Source organism: Hippopotamus amphibius, chromosome 11, assembly GCF_030028045.1.
Source record: "Hippopotamus amphibius kiboko isolate mHipAmp2 chromosome 11, mHipAmp2.hap2, whole genome shotgun sequence".
Classification (NCBI taxonomy): domain Eukaryota; kingdom Metazoa; phylum Chordata; class Mammalia; order Artiodactyla; family Hippopotamidae; genus Hippopotamus; species Hippopotamus amphibius.
Genome location: NC_080196.1, coordinates 6,959,675 through 6,981,472, shown reverse-complemented (window position 1 = coordinate 6,981,472; position 21,798 = coordinate 6,959,675). Strand labels below are relative to the sequence as shown.

Genomic DNA, 21,798 nt, shown 5'->3' with positions numbered 1-21,798 from the left:
GTGGTATAGCCTTTTTTTAGTAATTTGTAAGTCAGTTGTTACCTGTTTCTATGGAAAAATTATGAATCTGTTATTTGAAACTAGTACACATGACTTTGCTTTCGACAGAGTTGAGTTTGTGGAGAGACTGTCCCAAATCATTTCCTGTTGTATCTAATAACGTTCTTATAGTTTTTAAGGAATGAGTGCTTCTACAAAACATGTCCAAGATTTTAAGAATTAGGAATGGCTGCTTCAGAATCACCGTTTGGTGAAATGTTGAGGCTGTTTTTAGATATGACGTTTGTTCTCTTGGAATTCTTGATTTTCAAACAGCGTTATGCGATAAGTTGGTTATCTAAGTGCAAAATTGAACTTCAGGGAACCACAGTATGTTTCAAAGGTATTTATCTGCATAAAAAGCTAATTATCTGCAATTTAAAATGCCTTTATTTAGTAGAAATGCATTCAAATATTTAAAATCATAGAAGTGCTGGGAATTCCCTGGTGGTCCAGTGGTGTGGGCGCTGTGCTTCCACTGCAGGGGGCACGGGTTCTGTCCCTGGTTGGGGAACTAAGATTCCACATGCCATGCCTCACGGTGTGGCCAAAAAAGTAGGAAAGGTTTAAAATCATAGAAATGCTTCAAAGTATTTTAAGATAAATCTTTTTTTTAAGAACATCAACGATCAAGGTAAATCCTGTCTTCCTTCTTCCTTCCTTCCCCCCTTCCTTCGTTTTTTTCCTTCCTTCCTCCCTTCCTTCTTACAGATCAATGAAGTTGTCACCTTGTAACTTTATTTACAGACTAAGACTTCCAATACCTGCAACATTAAACTCCCCAAATTGGGGCTCAGCTGGGGAAACTCCACACAGATGTTAATTGGAGGTAGAGCAAGGATTGCATTTTTAACAGATTTCATAAAAAATTACAATTGTTTTCCACTTTGTCTGGTTTTGTGAGCTTCTTCACCATTAGGGGTTAATTACAACAATGGTTTCTGGTTTGAGCCACTTCAATCTCAGCGTCATTTCGGAAAACTGCTGGAATTGAAAAAGCTTTAAACAGTTGTGCGGGTCTTTAATTGTAAATTAGTTTTGACAGGACTACGATGCAGAGTCCTGCTTGGTTCCAGAGTGATGCTAGCTGACAACCTCGCGCTGCTCTAAGAGCAAAGGAACATGTGGAAGAAATTGTTCTTTTCCATTTCACAGCTTGTCATTTCCTCTGCGGGGCAGCCCCTGACCCCTCTGAGAGATCCTGACACCCATAAGGGAAGTGTTCCCACTGATGTAGAGGAAGTGGAGAAGCAGCTTAACACTAAGAAAGAAGGGAGGAGGGTGTGTCAAAAGGATCTGGGGGACAGAGAGAGGAGATGGGCTTAAAACGTTTCCAGCAGGTTAGAACCTTTGCTTTGTTATTTCCTTTCAGGAGAGAAAACTGAAAAATAATTTAGAAGGGTTCAAAACATTATGGGGGGGGGTTTACGCTACCTTAAAAAAATTTTTTTTAAGTGGGAATGGCAGTAAAAATGAATGTGTCACATGTGAATGATCAAAATAGAGGTCTGAGGGAAAAGTACAAATACGTGCTTGCTGCCCTGTTCCAATATGTTTCTAATTACAGAGTGTGTGTGGATTAGATCGACAACATCAGATTACAGCTTGTGTTTTCAGGACATTTTACACCCTCAACGTTTTATTTGGTCTCATATATCCATCACAGTCAGTTTTTTCCTCTGTACCTGTGCTATTAAGCAGTGCAGTAAGGAACATAAAAATGCAATGGGGTTATGTTATCATTCAAACTGGTTCATCGTTCTCCCAGTCAACTGACCCCAGCCATTTCAAAAGCCCTCAAGTTACCAATATTTTTAGAGCTACTAACACCGTCATTTTTTTAAAAAGAACTTCCTTTTCTCTTTGAAACAATTGGAAATCTTTTTTGGGATACACACTTTGCTGACTGTGGTCTTTAGAGCAGGGGTAATAAATACTTACTCTTTCCTCCATACACACATCTTGTGTGTGTGTGTGTGTGAGAGAGAGAGAGATCCTTAATCTGTTGTGGCAAATACGTTAACAAATGCAAGTGTGCCTTGTACTTTGAGCAATCACTCCTAAAACTGTACTGTCTAGCAAAATAATTCCATTTTTCCTTGGCTAATCTCTCTCATTTAATCTGCCAATCCTCAGTGTCTCAGTATTAGACACATGTCCTTGAAAAATGATATTGCAGAAGTGGAGATAGACGACAAATAATATTGTAGTTCTTGACTGAATGTGAGACCTTGAAATTGACCTAGCAGGTTAGGACAATTTGAACATTTCTAAAAAGCTTTGGGAGCAGTGGCTTAGGAAGGAAGGGTTACTACGGACCTGTGACAAGACACACTTGTCTCTGGCCCCACTATTCAATCTGGACATGCCCAGAAGTACCCAGAGCTGAACACACAATCTGGATAAGTTGGAAATAAAGAACTGTAGGGATAAAATGTACTTTTATCCTGTTTTTACTAACGTGAATTGTGATGAAAGAAACCATGACCAATTGGGGAGGATTTGCTCCTTACAGGTGACAAAGTAGCAGCCCATCTGACATAGCTTTCCAATTGCTCCAGTTTACGATATTGATATTGGTTTTTTACTACAGGCTCTTCCATTCTTTACATTTTATTTTGTTGTGGTAATAACAGAACAGGGATCTGCCCTCTTAACAAATGTTTAAGTGTACAAAACAGTATCATCAGTTGGATGGCTGGTGTTGTACCGCGGATCTTTGGAACTTATTCATTTTGCATCATTGAGACTTTCGGCTCGTTAACTAGCATATACCCACCCCCACCCCCCAGCCCCTGCATCTACCGTGCTACTCTCTAATTCCATGAGTTTGCCAATTTTAGATGATTTATACACGTAGAACACAAATAGGCATTTATCCAAAGAAGACACACTATAGGTAATTTCTGCAAGTCTTTAGCAGGTAGCATTTCCTTTGGTTTAGTTACTGTCCTTGTCAAACTCCAAGTGGGAATAAAAAATAAATGACATTGTGAGACCTCACATGAATAAATGGTTTCATTAGCTCTTTCTAAACATGAGGCTGACTTGGAACACTTTAATGGTCTGACTGATTTAGTTTTCTTTCTTATGAGCATGTGATTGACTTCGTTCAATATGGAAATAATTGAAATTAAAACGGTCAGAAAGTGACAGTCTTTTTATCCAGAATGATCCGCTCAGTCTAATTAGATGATCCATATGGAGTAAGACATAGGAAATATAAATTAGAAAAATAGGCTTTTGAGCCAAACAGGTAAATATTTCTTTGGGCATGAGGTAGGAGAGAAATCAATCTTTTTTGGTATTAAACTCATTTTCTTGGAAAAGTCAGTCTGCTCTTGAATGTTGATATGTGGCAATAAAGGATAGAAGCACTTGATGCTCTGTAGCACAAATACATGACCCGTTGTCTTTGGATATTTTTTATTTCTAGAGGCCAGCAAGTGTGATCAACATTTATTTGCAAAGCCACAACTATTTCTTTTGTTAAGACTGTATTCTATACCTTGTTACATGAACACAGGCCTGTTTCACTAGAATCTTGAGTGTTTTGTAGATTTGAAGCTGTAGTAAAAAAGATCCTTCAACGTTTTCAACATGCATAGCAATAAGCATATACAAGGTGTAAGGCTAGTGTTAAAGACATTGGCTCCTGTAATGGTGTTAAGAGATGTAGGTTGTGAAAACATAATTCAGTGAAAAACGATAGAGAACCCTAAAGCACAAATATTTTTCTTCCCATACGATTAACCCTCTCTTTCCAAACAAATTGTCATTAGTTAGTTTTTCTATATTCAGACTGATGTATTGTTTTTATCAGCAAGTGTCTTCTCCAGCATTGAAATATTAATTGCATGTGCACACAGACACATGCATATAAAACTTTCTAAGGTCAAATATTTGAAAGGTGTAAGCATTTTCTTAAAACATTACAACATCTTCTTTCTGAACCATAATTAATAGTACCTTCTTATACCTTCACCTAGACTTGTAACAAAACATCTTTTTTTTTTTTCCTTTTTTTAAACTTGCAGGAATCAGGCATCATATGTATGAATAATTGCCATAAAATAACGTTTTAACCAAGTGTAATGAACTAGTTGTTGGAGCGATCAAGGGTTCATCATCTTGATTTTTTGCCCATAACACATGTATGCTGAATAAAACCAGTAGTTGTTGGATATGTACTTTGCAAATATTTTCTCTCAGTCTGCAGCTTGCCTTCTCATCTTCTTAACAGGGTATTTCATAAAGATTTTGAATTTTAATGAAGTCCAATTTATCAATCTCCTTTTATAGATCAGGCTTTGGTATCAAGTCTAAGAACTCATTGCCTGAAGTTCTTGAATATTTTCTACTGTTTTTTTTTTTTTTTCTTTTCAAAAAGCAAATCCATTTTGAACTATTTTTTAACATAAGGAATGAAGTTTAGGTTAATTTTTATTTTATTTTATTATTATTATTTTTCGCCAGTTGCTCCAATACCATTTGTCATAAAGGCTGTTTTTCCTCCATTGATGTGATTTTGCATTTTTCTTGAAAATCAGCCATTGAGCATATTTTTCTAAACTTGTTTCTGGCTTCTCTCTTCTGTTCCATTGACTTACATGTCTGTCCTGATACCACACAGCTTTGATTACTGTAGCCATACATTCAAGCTGTATAATTCTTTTCATACATTGTTAGATTCAATTTGCTAATATTTTCTTGAGAATTCCAAGTTTCTGAGAGATATTGGTCTGTAGTTTTATTTTTTAATGTACTATCTTTGTCTGGTTTGGGTGTCAGGGTTATTATAATGGCCTCAGGAAATGAGTGAGGAAGTGTTTCTCCTCTATTTTCTAGAGGAGATTATGTAAAACTTGTCAATATACATTTTTTTTCCAAGTGCCCATATATTCATTCACAAATATATCCTGGGCCAATCAAAGAAACCTCATCAAAAGTAAAAGAATTGAAATCATACAGAGTATTTCCTGTGATCATAATAAAATCAAACCGGAAATAATTAACATAAAACCAAAAGCAAACTTTTCAACCCTTAGAAATTAAACACGCTTTTAAATAATCTGTGGATCAAAACAATGAAGTCTCAAAAAAATTTGAACTGGATGCAAATGAAAATGCAATGTATCTATCTGCTATTGAATTTGAAGTACATTTTTTTTTTGGTAAATAGCATCTAATTAGAACATATTTTAAAACATAATTTCTCTCTGCCAATATCTGCCTTCTACTTGCTATAGTTAGACCATTTACATATAAGGTTATTATGGGTATGTTAGGACTAAGTCTGCCATGTTAGTATCTGTTTTCTCATTATTTCCTCTGTTTTTCATTCCTCTGTTCCTCTTTACTTGCCTTCCAGTGCATTACTTGAACCCTTTTTAAGATTCCATCCTGATTTGATTATAATTTTTGAACAAATCTCTTGTGTCGTTTTCATAGTAGTTGCCCTGGGTATGGCAATATACGTGTGATTTATCTCAGTTTCCTGCTATCAGTATTTTACATTTTGAGTCAAATGTAAATACTTTACTTCCATTTCAGTCCCTTTACCTTCCCTGCTTTTAAATATCATTGTCTTGGGTAACACACGGTGTTATGATTTTTGTTCCAATCGTCAAATGTGATTTTTAAAACCCGTGAGAGAAAAAAGAGTGTATTATATATATTCACGTTTGATGCTCATTCTGATTTTTTTTCTTTTCTTTTTTTTTTTCCCCTTCCAGATCCTCCAAGATTTCTTCTTTTATAATTTCCTTTCAATTTGAAGAAATTTCTTTAGCCATTACTTAAGGGATGGTCTCGCAACAAATTCTTTTTGTTTCCTTTTATTTGAGAATGTATTTTGCCTTCAATCTTGAAGGATAATCACTGGATATAGAATTTGTAGTTGACTGATTTTTCTTTCAGCAATTAAAAAATGTGCTGGTTTGGGCTGCATGATGCAGCTTGTGTATCTGGAGCACACCCACTGGACCTTGCTGGTGATGCCTGGGAGGACAGGGGGCGCTTCCCCATGCCTGGCCACCTGCTGCCTTTAGGTGGGGAAGGGAGTCTCCAGCCTCAGGATGTTGAGAAACTCTCTGGTGTAGGAATCAGTTGTGGCGGGATCCCCCTGCTGGCGCCACTTGGCCACCTGTTTGTTGTCTCTTGGTGGGAGGAGGGCTGTTTCAAGCAGCAGGGAAGGAGAGGATGGATGCTAATTTCAGTAGGCTCTGGTCTCTCCTGTTCTCCATTGCTGCTGGACTCACCTGAGGTTGTTGTTGGGACTTCCTTTCTAAGGGTAGATTGGGTCCTACCTGGACCACTATTTGCTGATAGGATGGATTTGGAGATGCTGGTTCTGGATTCCTTTCTTCTGTTGGGTGGGGTGGGAGGGGGCATAAGATGCCTGATCCTATATTGTCACTCTAGTCCCGGGGTCCCTAATCACCTCTTCCCTCTCTTTATATCTTTCAGAATTTCCTTCAGTTGCCTCCTACATTATTTCTAGGGTTTTTTACTTATACTTAGAGAGGAGAAGAAGGGAAAAGCAAGTGTACCATTCAGTTTTTTGCCTTGTTTTATTTTGTTTTCGGGGCACTACAGCATTTTAAAAGTTTCTTAACATTTCGTTTAGGGCTTGAGGAATATGGAAGTAAAAAATGTTTTAATTGTGATGAAATACAGATAATATGAAATTAACTGTTTTTAAATGTGCTGTTCAGTGGCATTAAGTACATTCACAATGTTGTACAACCATCACCTCCATCCATCTCCAAATTCTTTTTCATCTTCTCAGACATAAACTCTGTAGCCATTAACAGTAACTTCCTATTTTACCCTGCTTCCTGCCCCTGGCAATCATCACTTCTACTTTCTGTCTCTCTGAATTTGACCATCCTGTGTCCCTCATATAAATAGAACCAGACAATATTTGTCTTTCTGTGACTGGCTAAATTTACTTAGCATAATATCCTCAAGGAAGGAGGTAAAATGTGCATTGGTAAAATCTATTACTCTTTAAAGTGTTTTAATACAGTTTTGAGGACAAGAGTTTAAAATTAGTAACTAACTTGGGACACTGAAACCTATAAAGCCTGGTATATAGTATGAACTCAACAATGTTAGCTATTACTATTATTTTCTTTAAGATTTTACTATTCCTTTTCTCCCTAGTATGAATAGCTAAAAGTCAGCAGTTAGGGTATTGAGTCAAAGTTCTGTTTTTATTCCTTTTTGTGACAACTAGCCCTCATCTCTGTCTACCTCCTGGAAATGTGCAAGAGAGGAATCGACAGAGAATGCAGATTTGTGCACATCTCATGGGGGAAATAGCAATTGGGTATGGGAGTCAGAGAGGCTTAAATTCACATCCTGACTCACATCCTTACCATTTAATGTCCTTTGTAAAGTTCCTTAACCGGTGAATCTTTGCTTCTTCACCTGCAAAGGGGAGATAGCAGGCCTTACTTGGGATTAGTAACAATTTATGTAAAGTGTAATGCATGTAGTAGGTGCTCACTAAATCACCCCAGTGTTATTGTATTAGTTACCATAATGAGAAAAACATACTTGGCTATGTCCATATCCTGGTAATTTCAGTATTGGAACTAACTCCCCCTATCTCTACCTGTAATTTCCTCTCAACAATAGGGACTTACTAGTGGGTAAAATAATTTATTATTCTAAATAGCTTTGGGTGTTCTAAGTTCAATGAAAGTTGTTAATTGATGATAACCAAGGAAAGCTCATGAGCAGCATATTAAAGTTTCTGAATTCTTTCATTGTGCTTAAGATGGAGAGTTTAATAGTTTTAAGAATAAGGGGAAAAGAAGCTAACTTTCATAAAAGGATGCAGTCCTTTTAAGGATGGCAGAAATGGGTGATGTTTAAAAATTATTCTTGGAGAGAATAACCAGGTATATTCCTGCTCTTCCATTACAATAATATTTTATTAGGAAAGGCATACATGTATGAATCTATTTTTTATCCTGAAAGTGCAAAATATTCAGAGATCACTACAGGATGATATGATGGCAGAAATATTTGCAGTTCTGTTCTGCCAATAAAGTTAATCAAAATTACTTGAATTAAATAAGTAATATATGTAAATATGTTTTAATAAACTGAAAAATACTATATAAAATACAACATATTATTATCAATCAACTAACGGTTGATATTCATAAGTGGTACCAAAGTGTCACATGGGTTGAGGTTCTATGTGGACAGGTTGTGGCTTAGCGGTTTGGGCAGAAGTGAAAGTGGAAATAATTTTGTTGCATTCCTGATGCCACTGATATTAAAACATCCCCAAATATGAAACCATTGAACTTCTTAACACTTCTAAGAAACCAATTCATAAAATAGTAGGTGCACTTTCCCTTTTACTAAATATTTTAGGCTTTAGAGGGAATAATTCTGGCCAAACCTAAACTCCAATTCTATGGTACGTATCCTTTGTCAGCAGTTACATTTTTGAGGATCAATTTGCTCATTTGTTCCTCCAGTGAAAAAAAGGCAGCATTTGCTCCTTGACATTATGACCAACATTTATGTTTATGTTGGCAGCATCTGAGAAGTTACTGTTTATAGGTTCAAACTAGGCTGCTAGCAGAGAATGTTACTGTCGTTACTTGCTTTTATGTAATTTCTAGTTCTTTCACTGTTAATATCTTTAAATAGACATTTGACTATTATTTTGAAAATGGTTAAAGCATTTTTACTTTCTTAACTAGGAACTAGATATAAACAATCAGATTTCAAAAACTGTGAGCACCTGTTTCTGCTGTAGATAATGCTGAGATTTTGGTCTGTGGTTTCAGCCATGGTCATTGCAACATGTCACTGAGAATTCATACTTTGGTGCCTATTTTGGCCTTTACACTATTCATTTGTACTGTGAACTAGATTATGTGCTTCTAACTGTCAGTAAGCTGAATGCATTTCAAGTCAATTTACTAAAATAGTTACTGTTAAGCGGTATATTTGGACAGAGTTGACACCTTTGACATTTTCTAAAATGGCAAAAATAACTGTATTTAAGGGAATGATTTATGAATGTTGGGTGCCTACAGAGCTCCCATCTGATTATGGTTTCACTTTAGCTGCTGAAACTCTTTCCACAAACTGCTGAAAGGACAACTAATTAGTGCTGTGCGATCAGATATTTAACACAAACACGCGCACAGAAATGCACAAAAACGTAATATCCATCTAAAACCTCCGATCTTCTTGTTTCTCCTTAGCATTGTCTTTGTCTAACAAGAGGAGAATAGTTGAGATCACAGCAGAGGCAAGGAAAGTAAGGAAGAGAGGGTAAGATTGATAGTATAGAACTGCCTTTATGAAACACACATTCTTCGGTATAAATAAAGAAAGCAACTTGCAATGATTAAAAAGTATTTGGAATCCTGAGTTCTTCTAGATTGCTGGCCTCTATTAAAAACTTCTTAAAATAATAGATAGCTTTAATTCTTCAAGCAAAAGAAAAATTATATCATCTCAGATTTTCCATATTTGTTATATAGATGTGACTTGACTATGAGGAAAAAAGAAAGAGCAAAATCTTTTGTATTGCAAGTTTTAAATGTACCAGGCTAAGGTTTACTTAATTAGAACCTCCAGGCAATAAAGGAGCCCTTTTTAAAATTCTGTGATTCTTAATATGCTAAATAATGCAAAGCTTCGACTCTTCAAGCATGAGACACACATCTGGCAGTTTAACATTTAAATTACAGGAGGAAAAAAATTCCTCACTTCAGTAGTAATTTTCTCAAAGAAAAGAATAGGACATGTATTACAACTACATTTAATTTCTTTTTAGATTTCCATCCTGTCTAATTGCAGGCATTTTTCTAGGTTTTCTGTATTTGTATTTTTTACACATATTTTCTGTACATTTTATTAATCTTTAATTTGAGATGCTTCTCACTATTAGAGCTCTTGAAAAGCTGTGTTGTATTTTTTACTTAGCAGATTGTTTTGAGAAATCCATCTGATCTCTAGTAATAAAGACAATGGTTTAGAAAATAAAGGGAAAATAAAATTTCAGAGGCTCACAAAAATATTACTAACGAAAAGCAACATTTTTCAGTCAGTTTCACTTTCAGGCTTTAATTTTTTTTCAATATTAATGTTTTCTCTGTTTTGTCATTTTTCTGGCTGTTTTTCATGCAAAAGTTATTATAAGCAGCATTCTTTCTTTGTATTTCTCCAAAGGACAGTGTCAGATCCTTGATTAATTTTACAAAGGTCATTTGGAAAAACCATTAAAAATATGCCAAGTAAAAAAGATTAGCACAACACAGGGAAAACACACTTTTATAAACATGTGCATTTATATACAGATAGGGTACTGAAACATTACACAGTTTTGACAAGTGTTTTCCTCTTGCACCTCATGCATTATTAAAAATATGACTTCCATTTATTTTTTCTGGGTGATTCCAGCTAACACATTCCAAAGGCAGGAGCAGGTTACTGTTATTTGTAAACATTTCATCATTTTCTCAATATAAGATGACCTGAGAATTAAATTGAGTACTGCTTCCATAAAATAAAGTGGACTTTCAGAATAATTAACCTATATTTGTATCACTAACAAAGAAACATGGGTGCCAGTTAATCTGTGACAAATTTGTGTATCCATTTCTACTTTTAATTAAAAAATAAACAACACTGCAACTTCCGATTTTAGCTACGGCAGAATAGCTGGTACCAGACTAGCTCTTCTTTTACTTTTTATTTATTTTTTATAAATTTATTTATTTGTTTATTTATTGGCTGCATTGTCTTCGTTGCTGCATGGGGTTTCTCTAGTTGTGGCGAGCGGGGGCTACTCTTTGTTGTGGTGCGCTGGCTTCTTATTGCAGTGGCTTCTCTTGTTGCAGAGCACAGGCTCTAGGCATGCAGGCTTCAGTAGTTGAGGAACATGGGCCCAGTAGTTGCGGCTCGCAGGCCCTAGAGCACAGGCTCAGTGGTTGTAGCACAGGTGCTCAGTTGCTCCACAGCATGTGGAATCTTCCCCGCCCAGGGATCGAACCCTTGTCCCCTGCATTGGCAGGTGGATTCTTAACCACTGCGCCACCAGGAAAGTCCCTACTCTTCTTTTACAATTGAGCACTAAACTGGAAAGAAGATAAGAAGCATTTGAATGTTTTAATTGTCAGGGAGCATCGGCCATCAGGAAGCACAAGGCTTGCTGATCCTGGAGACGAGAGACGCTTTTGAGGAAAACCCTGGTTGTCCACCTGGGCAAAAAATTCTGACTCTAAAGCAGTGAAGTGAAATCTAAGCAGAGGAAGTCCCACTGAGCTGAGGAGACAAAGTTTGGCATTCAGGGTTGCTGAGGGAGCTAGAATCTGCAGAGGGAGAGGGAGCAGGGAGCTGTGCAGAGAGGAGCCCAGAAATCAGCATAAGAACCAACCCCCGTCAATGAGTCCTTGGCTGCGGGTAAGGCTGTGCATGACCAGTTAGACTAACTGAGGCTTTGCTAAGTGACGGCTGTGAAACTGAGAGAAGAAAGGAGGTAACTAGAGTTGGAACAGAGGTAGCGTTCAAGTCAGGAGAGCCATGTTAATACCTCATTTTCAGTTTGACAGCAAATTGAGATGCCAAAAGTCTGCATGTTAGGAATAAAGACCATGCTCTAAAGAGGCTTCTTCTACGCCTAAAATCAAGCTCTGATGAGAGTGGCAGAGGAGTTAGAATCTGGAGGTTAAGTTCTGATAAGTTAGAGTGGCTTGGGAACCCTTAGTTTTTCATAGACATGCTAAAACAAAATGTAAATTTAAGCCTACATAAGTTTAATGGAATTAGCTGGTAATTGAACTGTGTACTAGGAATAAAATATCAACACCTTTGCAAGGAAGATAACAGAATCCAGAGTCTTCTACAGTGCCCATTATATAATCTATAGTTACTAGACATGCAAAGAAACAGGAGACTATAAACCTTAGACAGGGAAAAAAGTGAATAAAAATAACTGTAAGATGATTCCGATATTAAATTTAGTAGGAAAAGCCATGAAAACACCCATTATAAATATGTTCATAAATTTTAAAAAACCACTTTCAAATAAGTAAATGAAAATATGGTCTTCATGAATGATTAGTCAGGTCATCTCAGCAGAGACATGGACTGTATAAAAAATATAACTAAATGGAAGTTACAGAACTGAAAATCCAAGAATTAAAAGAAATTAACCAACTTGATATACAGAGAAGAAAAAGCTGGGAGAAAAATAGAGACTCAGAGACCCATGGGGCCATATCACATAGTTTTACATACATATAATGGGACTCATAGGTAAGAAAAGAGGATAATAAGATGGAAGAAGAAATGTATTAAAAGAGTGATGATTGGAAATTCCCCAAATTTGATGGAATATATTGACTCGTAGATTGAATACCCTTAGTGAACCCCAAAAGAATAAATACAAGGGAAGCTACATTTAAAAATATTATAATCAAATGGCTGAACTCTAAAGTTAAAGTGAAAATCTTGAAAGTAGATAGAAGAAAAAAAATCACATTTTTTATTCAGGGGAACAATGATCTGAAAGATGGCTAACGTTATCACCTGAAACAATGGAGACCAGAAGTCAACGTAATGACATATTTGAAATGAAAAAATATCAATTCAGAAATCTGTATCTAGCAAAAAATCCTTCAAAAATTGAGGTTGATATAAAGACATTTTCAGTTGAAGGAAAACTAAAAGAATTTTTCTTCAGCAGACGGACACTATAAAAAACCTAAAGTATGCTCATTAGGCTGGCTGGGTCATCTTTAGGGAGGAAGTTTTCCAAAGCATGTAACTATGGAGACCACGTCCTCAGCATTTTACACGAAGGAAAGCTCATTTACAACGTCCACAAAGGCAGTTCCGAAGGGCTGAGGATGGCAGGCTTCAATCCGTAGAGGGAGAGAAGAAGACAGGCAGCAAGGCTGTGGCTGCTCATGGCATACGATACATGTATACTTTAAAAAAAAAAAAAAGATTTTGGTTCAACCTTTTGATCAAAACAGTGGCTCTATTGAGGTACTCCAATCGCTAGCAGCTTCTGGGCTGGGGTATTTGTCACGAGATAGGGGATAGGCTGGGGATAGGCCTTAGCACATGAATTCCTTGAAGTGAGAGGTCAAGCCAATGGATCGAGAGGCATAAAGGAAAGTAATATCTGCTTATGTACTATCTTTCTTTGTTTATAATTTAAGAAACATTTGTTGAGGCATTCTATTTCAGGCACTGTGCTAGACATGACAGGAGAAACAAAGATGATCAAAGCACACTATCTGCAAGGAGTTTTTGGTCTAGAGCAGTAGTTCTCAATTGGGGGTGTTTTGCTCCCCAAAGGACATCTGGCAATGTCTGGAGACATTTTTAATTGTCTCCAACTAGGGGAGGGTTGGGAAGGTAGAGGGTCCATTGGCATCTGGTAGGTAGAGGCCAGGGAAGCTGCTAAACATCCTGCAGAACACAGGACAAAGAATTATCCAATCCAAAATGTCACTCACACTGAGGCTGAGAAACCCTGATGTAAAGCAAGTCATGCAAAAGTTGATAAAGGTAGCTCACATGAGAAATGCTGGGTCTACACAGATAACAGAACTCTCTAGTCTCAAGGTTTTGTATTGGAACACTAGTATGAGGCACAGCGAAGTTTCTTTGAAAACTTAATCCCAGAAACATAGCTGAGGATAGAGAATTCTACCGGGATGAGGACAGGAAAGTAGATCAGACACAGCTGCTGCTTGTAAATTTCATCCCCATGGTGTGGCCAATGATGAAGTTCTACTTGAAGTTCGTGCATTGACTGAATTAAAACTGGGAGCATAGAACAGCTTAGAGCCTCCAGAGAATTCTTTCTTTTACCCCCATTTGTCAGGCTTTATGTAAACTCTTAGATCTCAGTAGTGTAAGATTATATATCCTCTGAAGTAAAAATCTATAATATTTTTTTCCACCTTTTGTTTTTAACCCTAGGAAGTGTTTCTAATAAAATTGGTCCCTGCCCTATGGACTGTGATCTCAATCTTTCAAAAGAAGCCCATGAATTACACAATAAGGTAAGATGAAGGCTCTAGAAGTCAGCTTTGACCAAGAAAATGACAGCCCTGCTTATTAACAATGATTTCCTAAAATATATCTCCAGGTAGATAGTAATTTGGTCTTCAAAGCAGGTTTTGCAGTATGAGACATACTAAAGCAGCTGACGTCTGTGAAATCAGTAATGCTAATAATTTTTTATTACATCCGAATCAGACTTCTTTAAGCTGTTGAAGACTTTAGTTTAACCAGTCTATAAGACTCTCTCCATCTTGGGCAGGGTGATTAGAAAATGTGTTGATTGTACTGTTCTGTTTGGCATGATCATGGCTACCATGAAGTCTATCCAGAAAACTATCTTGATGAGTTTATACAAATTACATAGCCTGGGTTTCCAAACGTTGGTTAAATTAATTTTACTGATATTATCGGATCCTGTTTTTTGAGATTTAACCATTTCCAAAATCTGTATCTACATGGACCAAATGACTTCGAGTTTTAAGTATTCAGAAAATTTAGCCTGGCTAGAAAATTAAAGTAAAAGGATTTCTCTCCAGCCCTGCCCTTTCCATACAAATTATCTGAATCATTATCTTTAGTCTCCAGTATGCTGACTAAATAAACACAGGTCTGTAGAGCCAGCTTTCATGCCATTCTCTAAAGACTGATTTTAAAGTAAATCTTGTTTCCATCTCTAAATAGTGGACCACCATCTAATCAAATAAATGGGTTTTTAATGTCTAGATGACCACTTAACAGCATTTACAATTTTGGTTGTTTCTACATTGCAGAAGAAGAAAGCTTAGAAATCAAAAGTTTAGTGAAATTTGTAACAGTGAGAGATAACATTCACTGAGTGCTAGGAAATTACTAGATGCCAGAAAATGTTCTCAGGTCCTCCACATCAAAGGACCATCTTATTCTCACCACAAACTAATGGGACAGATACTGCTATTGGCATATTTTTCGTATTTAGCAGGCGAGAAAAATAAGGTATGAGAGATGGAACAACTTAGCCAAAAAAAACAGAAAACAAAACAACAAAAAAACAAAACCCCCAAAATTCTTAACAAGTACATAGCTGGGCTTGAAATCCAAACTATCGGTTTCTAGAATCTATATTTGTATCCATCATGAAATAAAACTTCAAAAATTGTTTATTTCTTTGTCCTTTCATCCAGGTGTATGTTTTCTACTTCTTGGGTCTTATAACCTTAATTTAAGGGATAGGATATGGAAACCAAGGACCACTTGCTAGGAAGGAAAAAAGCTTACATCCTATATACATATTAGGTATCAGACACTTTTATGTATATTTTTTGGAAGGCTAAAGGAAGGTTACGTCTATGAGATTTCTAGGATATTGTGGATCTAATATTAGCCTTTTAAATATTTCTGTAAAATTTTCATGCCATTTGTTGATCTTAAACTTTGGGATTAGAAGAAAGACTAAATTAGGTAAGATGAGAAAGAGTGCAATCACTCAGAAAACCTAAAATTCTTCCCTTTGTTTTCTGAGTTTACCCGTTCAATTCAAGAGTTGTCTTTTTTCATTTTATTTTTAATGTTGTACTCCCCAAATTGCTAATCAGTTGTTTGGGGGTGTAAGTGCTTCCATGGGCGTGAGGCACACTAGGAAGGTGTCTTAATTCTGAACTGCTTTAGGAAGAAGCTTTTTGCTTGCTGGTAATACGTCTCCATAACGTCAGTGCTGTGGGAAGACAGAGCCAGAAATACACCCAAGTAGCAAGTGACTGAGTACAAGGATGGTTATACTATCTACTAAATCTAAATCTGAGACCCTCTATGCCAATTTGTGTGTGTTCCTTTTCTTACCCTTATCTTCTCATACTATTAAGAATTCATTTGGATCTTCAACTGATATTAAAGACTCTAATCCAGGCAATTGATAGGGTAACTGTGGGAAAATTGAGGTTAACGTTGAACTTCATATGTGAAGCATTCATTTTTCAAAAAACATGCAGCCAGAAAACAATAAAAATTTGTGGTCCAAGGTGGTCAGAAATGCTAGTTGTCATCCAGAGGGTAGAAACAGAAACCCGAGGGGGTTAGTTACCCCAGGGGTCTCTCTGGGTAAATCCTGAACTACCCAGCCAGGAAAGAGTACCTTGTTTCTCCCTGGGTACTGCTAATAGAAAGCCTGTCCTGAAAAATTCTCTGGAACACACATCAGAAATGAATTAAAGAAAGAGGAATTAGTGTTCTTGCTGGATGGTCTCGGGATTTAGGCTGGATTTAATTTAGAGCTGTGGGTTTTTATTTTTTAGATGATGCTAACAACGCTGATGCAACTGAACATGATGTCATATTTATTTGCTTTGATACTTCAGATGCACCTGGTGTTTGTTGTTGTTACTGATGACTTGCAGTTCTGTGATCCTATTAACGCAAGCCTCTTAGCACCGTGCGTCCACCCCAAACCTTCCTCCCCTGCCTTCTTAAAAAATGGTGTTGCTCACTTCTGATCTTCCCAGGGCAGTTCAAAAGCGCTCGTAATCCTCAGGATTCAGCTCTTGATTCACTATTTCCTCTTTCTAAGGCTCTCTCTTTTGATGAAACAATCCCCTTGCTCTTCATCTGGCCAGATGGGCAGGTGAACAGTGCTCCCCAGAGCTCTGCGCAAAGACCCTGTAAAGAGTTTGGGGGAAAAATGCTGCTGTTAAGCGGAGCCTAATTGTGCCAGCACCGCAGTGCTTTTCCAGTGCACTGGTGCCACTGATCTGTGAACTGAGAGCTCTCTTTCTCTACACAAAGACTTACCTTCTCATCGGTCCCATCATCATCACCCTTCTTCATTAACCAAATGGTCCACGGAAGGAATTCTTGCTAAGAGGCAAAAACCTCTGAATGGACAAGATAGGGACCCTGGGCTTTGCTTTCAACCATATAACACAATTAAATGGACCTTTCATTTCATGAGCTGGACAACTTTGAGACTTAATATCTTGTCTTAATATCTTAATATTATCTTGATATCTTAATATCTTAATATTATATTAATATTAATAAATTGATAGTATCTTAATATCTTAAGATTTGTCTTCCTATAGTATTTTCCACTTAGCAACTTCTTAGAAATGCTGTCATAAATGCACAGGAAAGGATGTTAAATGTTCCCTTGATCGCCCATGCTATATATTGCATTGCACCAGATGCTACTTATATCCTTAAGTGGCATCTGGTTAAGTTCTATCCTTTCCATCGCCAGAAAGAATTTTATCGCTATTATAGCACTGTCTTCATAAAAAATACTGCCATCTATACAAAAGAGATTATCTGCATTTTTTTCAGATCAAAAAACTCAAATTCATGGACTTTAAATAATCTAAGTTTCCAAAGTAGCAAGAAGACTTGAATAAGAGTCTTCTGACCATCTTTCGTTGGCTCTTTTGACTACAATACAATACACTTTAGTTTCTCAGAGTTCTCGAAAATACTTCTTGGCTCTCATTTTGTGTTGTGTTTGAAAGAGTGTGCATTTATGGTTTCCTCACTGATGCTGTATTTGAATGACAATCCCCACACACCAAATTTTTAGCTCATGAACTTGAAAATCATATTCTGAATTCTAGCAATTTATATTTACATGCTTGCTGTTGGTTTCTGTGATGGGTCAGACTTTGAGTAGCCATATAGATAAGATGTGAAATGTGCCTTTCCAGAACAAATTTGCACCACCAATTTCTATTTTGAAGTATAGATATTCATCTTTCTAAAGACAATGCTGTTGGAAGAATCCTTTTTTTAAAAAACTGATGATGTTCTTTGGCATCAGGGACTTAGAGTCAAAATGGGCCAGAGGATCTACTTTCTGTCTTTTAAATGTTGATGGTACCCTACTCAAAGCATAAGTTGTTAGGCAGAGATTCAAGAGAAGAATTTGTGCTCAGCAGATTGTTTAGACTGTGAGTGTCTTCACGTGAACAGCCTCACTCATCCTGGTACTCACTCACCTGGGAATTTTGCTGTACATATTTACCTCTTTGGGGATTTAAAACTTTTATTTTCTTTGGGTTTTTGTTCCTCTTTGGGTTCATTTCTTTGGAGAAAAACGAGTGTATGTGACTTTATGTCTTCCAAAACACCCATTTGAAGAAATGTTTAGCACGTTAACTTACATATTCTTTAAAGGAAATCTACAGGTTCAGAAAATTTTTGCTGTTTGTAGAGTTAACAGGTGTTTTTCTTTGTGATTTAGCAATTGGAGGTACTCCATGGTTGTTATTGTAATATAAATACTTAATAACATGACCTCTAATAACTAATCCTTGAGTATTTTACAATGTGCTTATTACCATGTTAGGAACTGTGAAAGATACAAAGAAATATACTACATAGCATTTTCACCATAAATACATTTGAGCAATCAAGATAGATATTAACAGATTAACCAAAATAATTTAATACACTCTGTCATAAAACACCTATATTTTAACAACTGAGGAGCATTGGTGGGTAAACCAAATCTTTGGTATAATTCTTGGTAGCAATTTCAACTTTCTATTTGGTGAGATTGAATAACATATCTAAGCATGTCATAAAGAAATGCCATCGAATGTAAAATTTAAATAGCTACAAAAGCATATTTTAAGTAATCATGTAAGGTGTGCAAATCAAATATACTTAGTTGGGACAATTCAAAGTTCTCATATATTTTAAAGAATTTCGACAATCTTTAACTTAGGAATGGAGTAATTAAAAATCCAATAGCAAATACTCTGATTAAAAGTACTTTTATTGGCATAGGAGGTATAGAGTCTGAGAAAGATAAAAATGACCTCAATCAAAGGTACTTTAAAATTGATGGCTCTCATAACTGAATTTCATTCTTAAGGTAATCAAATCAATCAATTTCATAATAAAAGAAATGAGCCTTGTAGAGATTTGATGACACATCTATTTCACCTGAGTTTCACTCCAAGGTTTTCTTGGTTACTACAACTTGTGTATCCAAAAAAGCATGGCAAAATATTTTAGTTACAGAGCTGCGCTAAAACTTACATGAACTGATATCAAGGCATTTCAGATAACGAGCGTCTTACAAATGATGATTAACAACACTTAAGTAGAGTCTAAAGAAAAGAAAAGAAGAATGTTAACCCAACTATCTAATAAGAGCAAGTCATGTCTAATTTTCTTCTTCTGTAGACTAGTGGTTTTCAAATACCTTTTTGTCAGCAGCATTTTGCAATAAAATTGTATGGGAGACTTCACTATATATAAGCAGGTGAAAGTTGGACTGTTTTGGTGGGAGAGGGAAGACACCTGCTAGGTTAGATGCTCCCTCTCTCCCCACCCCTCACCAGAGCAGGGCTCCTCAGAATCCTTGGTTGAATTACAAGGCTTAGTTTCTTCAATGGGACAATCTGTTTTCTGGACCCATCATCTTGGGTTGCATGATTTTCTCAAGTTCTCATAAATCAGCTCCACAGACCTTGTATGGTCCTGAGTTAAACTGATGTTATTGAGAGTCATAGACTGTGGAGCTCAGGAGCTGTTGGAAACAATGCTAGCATGAAGTGGCCTGCCGAAACAAGAGTATAGGGGGAAAAGGAATCCTGGTGGCCTTTGGTTCCTTGGCTCCCATAGTTCTGAAATCCAGCTTCCTTCTTGCCTTTGCCATAGGTTCATTGGTCAGACATTTCTTCAAATTCCTTTTTTCTGAAAGCTAGTTCAAGCTGCATCTTCTTTGCTCGCAATAGTCCTGATTTAATACGAAAACCAGAACCACGGTTATGTTGTTTTCATTCTAACAATGTTTGTAGAATCTGTTCCATGTGAGATAATACGAAAGTGAACATGTCACAGTCTGCCAATACAGACATGAAAATTTCATAAGAGAATCTGGAATATAAAACAGTAATTTCAAGGCAGAATCATGGCTAACTTTGCTTCTGTATGACCAGTGATTCTATAAGTCCTTCTGGACACTGAAACCAGGTAAACTTTCCATTTGCTCGCTGCTAAGCTACTTCTTCCCCCGCCCCCCCCCCCCTTATTTAATTTTGCTTCATTCTGTGAAGGAAAAATCAACTGCTTGGAAAACTGGAGAAATTGAAGATTGTTCACAGGATGCATCTTATTTGGAGGAACTGGAGAAACACAGATTTTCAGTTTGGTGAGTAGCTATATCCTGCTATATCCTGTCTTTCTATTTAAACATTTAAATCCATTGCATTCGGCAAGGCTTAACTCATTCTATTCTTTTATCATTCATTTATTCAACAAATATTGATTGCATGCTTATTACAAGCTATGTGATATGTGTTCTGATTTGGGAAAGCTCATAGTCCAATGAAATATATGTATGTTTAAAAACATCAGTGTGATATGATAACACTTAAAAAAAAAGATTGCACTCATAAACACCTGGAGAAGATGATGGCTTGAATTTGCTTGAGAATGGAGAAGGATTTTCAGAAAAAGTTAGAGCCAAATCTTGGGGAGTAGACTACAGTGGAGAAATGTTGACAATTTGATGTGGGTGGTGTCCAGAGGTGAAGTTGGGAGGATGACTGGGGCTAATACACGTTGCACACCTTAGTTCACTTAGCATCTAAGCAGATCATGGTTACTGCTCTCTCTACCTGGAGGTGTGTGCACAGGTATATCTGTCTGTGCAAGCATACATATAACAAACATGAAAGAATACATAGGAGGGTGAGCAGTGGAGCTTCTTAGAGGTAATGGTTACAGGATTTTGCAGTGATGAGATTCATCAGGGATGAGGGAAGGAACCACAGTGAGTGGCCGTGTGATACGTGGAGTAACCTAGGAAAGAGGAAGAAATGGAGTAGCTTGTCAATATCATCTTTTCCAAACCACTGCCTCCCTGCTCCTCAAGACCCATGCCCTGAATGGCTTTCCCCCTGGGAATTTATCTGCCTTATGATTTGGTTCCTGAAGATTTTTCTCTTACTCTCCTGGAACTATCATCAGGAGGAATAGTAGCATCTCACATTTTCTTTATCAAATTACATTTTTATAAGTCCTACCTATAAAATGCAAAAGTGTCAGTAATTTCAGCAGTGCTTTCCTGAAGCAGCTAAAGTATGGTCTCCAGGCTAACCAATGAATTGTTCTGTGGATCAAGAGATGCAGACTTGTGCTTAAGAAACATCAGGCAGGAAGGGGAGTCAAAGAGCCCAGGAGACAAGAAACATGCATGCCTCTTCTAGAAAGGAAAAATAGACAAGAAATGCAATTTTCTAGTAATAAAAAGACAAGCTCTCTATTCTTAAGGAACTCTTGTTTGTGATAGTCTCTATAGGGAGGGTGAGAAGTATGTTAAATTTAATTCAATAAAATAACTGCCAGAGTGGAGGTACCAGGTGCTCAGTATGGTTTGCAGATGGGAGAGCTGGGGCTTCTGTTGAGCCAGATGCGAAATTCTCAATCCCTGTCTGAAGCTCTCAGGCTCCCAGCTCCCCAATCTCACCCAGTTGCCTCTCCAGGCTTTTTTGGTGACTCAGCTCTCTGTTGGGATGACAGGTTTTGTGGATAGACCTGGGTGTGAATTCCCATTTTGCTTCTGCCACGTAACATTGAATCATTTAATTAAACTCTCTGAGACTGCTTTCTCATGGATCAAATTGGAATAATAATAGCTATATTGTGGGACTTTATGTTTATTGTGAAAACGAGAGATAACGTATAAGACAGCCTGTACAATCATGGGAGCATTTAGCTTTTTAA

At 36.9% G+C, this 21,798-nt stretch overlaps 1 protein-coding gene across 1 annotated transcript in view; it reads left to right on the top strand.

Annotated features, from left to right (window-relative positions):
* LOC130831595 (orofacial cleft 1 candidate gene 1 protein-like) overlaps positions 1–21,798 on the top strand; it is a gene marked incomplete at its 5' end in the record, with an annotated part of 175,328 nt that overhangs the window by 106,193 nt on the left and 47,337 nt on the right. The window contains 3 exons of the mRNA XM_057699860.1: positions 14,020–14,102; positions 19,415–19,437; positions 20,114–20,218. Coding sequence (XP_057555843.1) covers positions 14,020–14,102; positions 19,415–19,437; positions 20,114–20,218 — 211 coding nt within the window. The remainder of the gene's footprint in view (positions 1–14,019; positions 14,103–19,414; positions 19,438–20,113; positions 20,219–21,798) is intronic.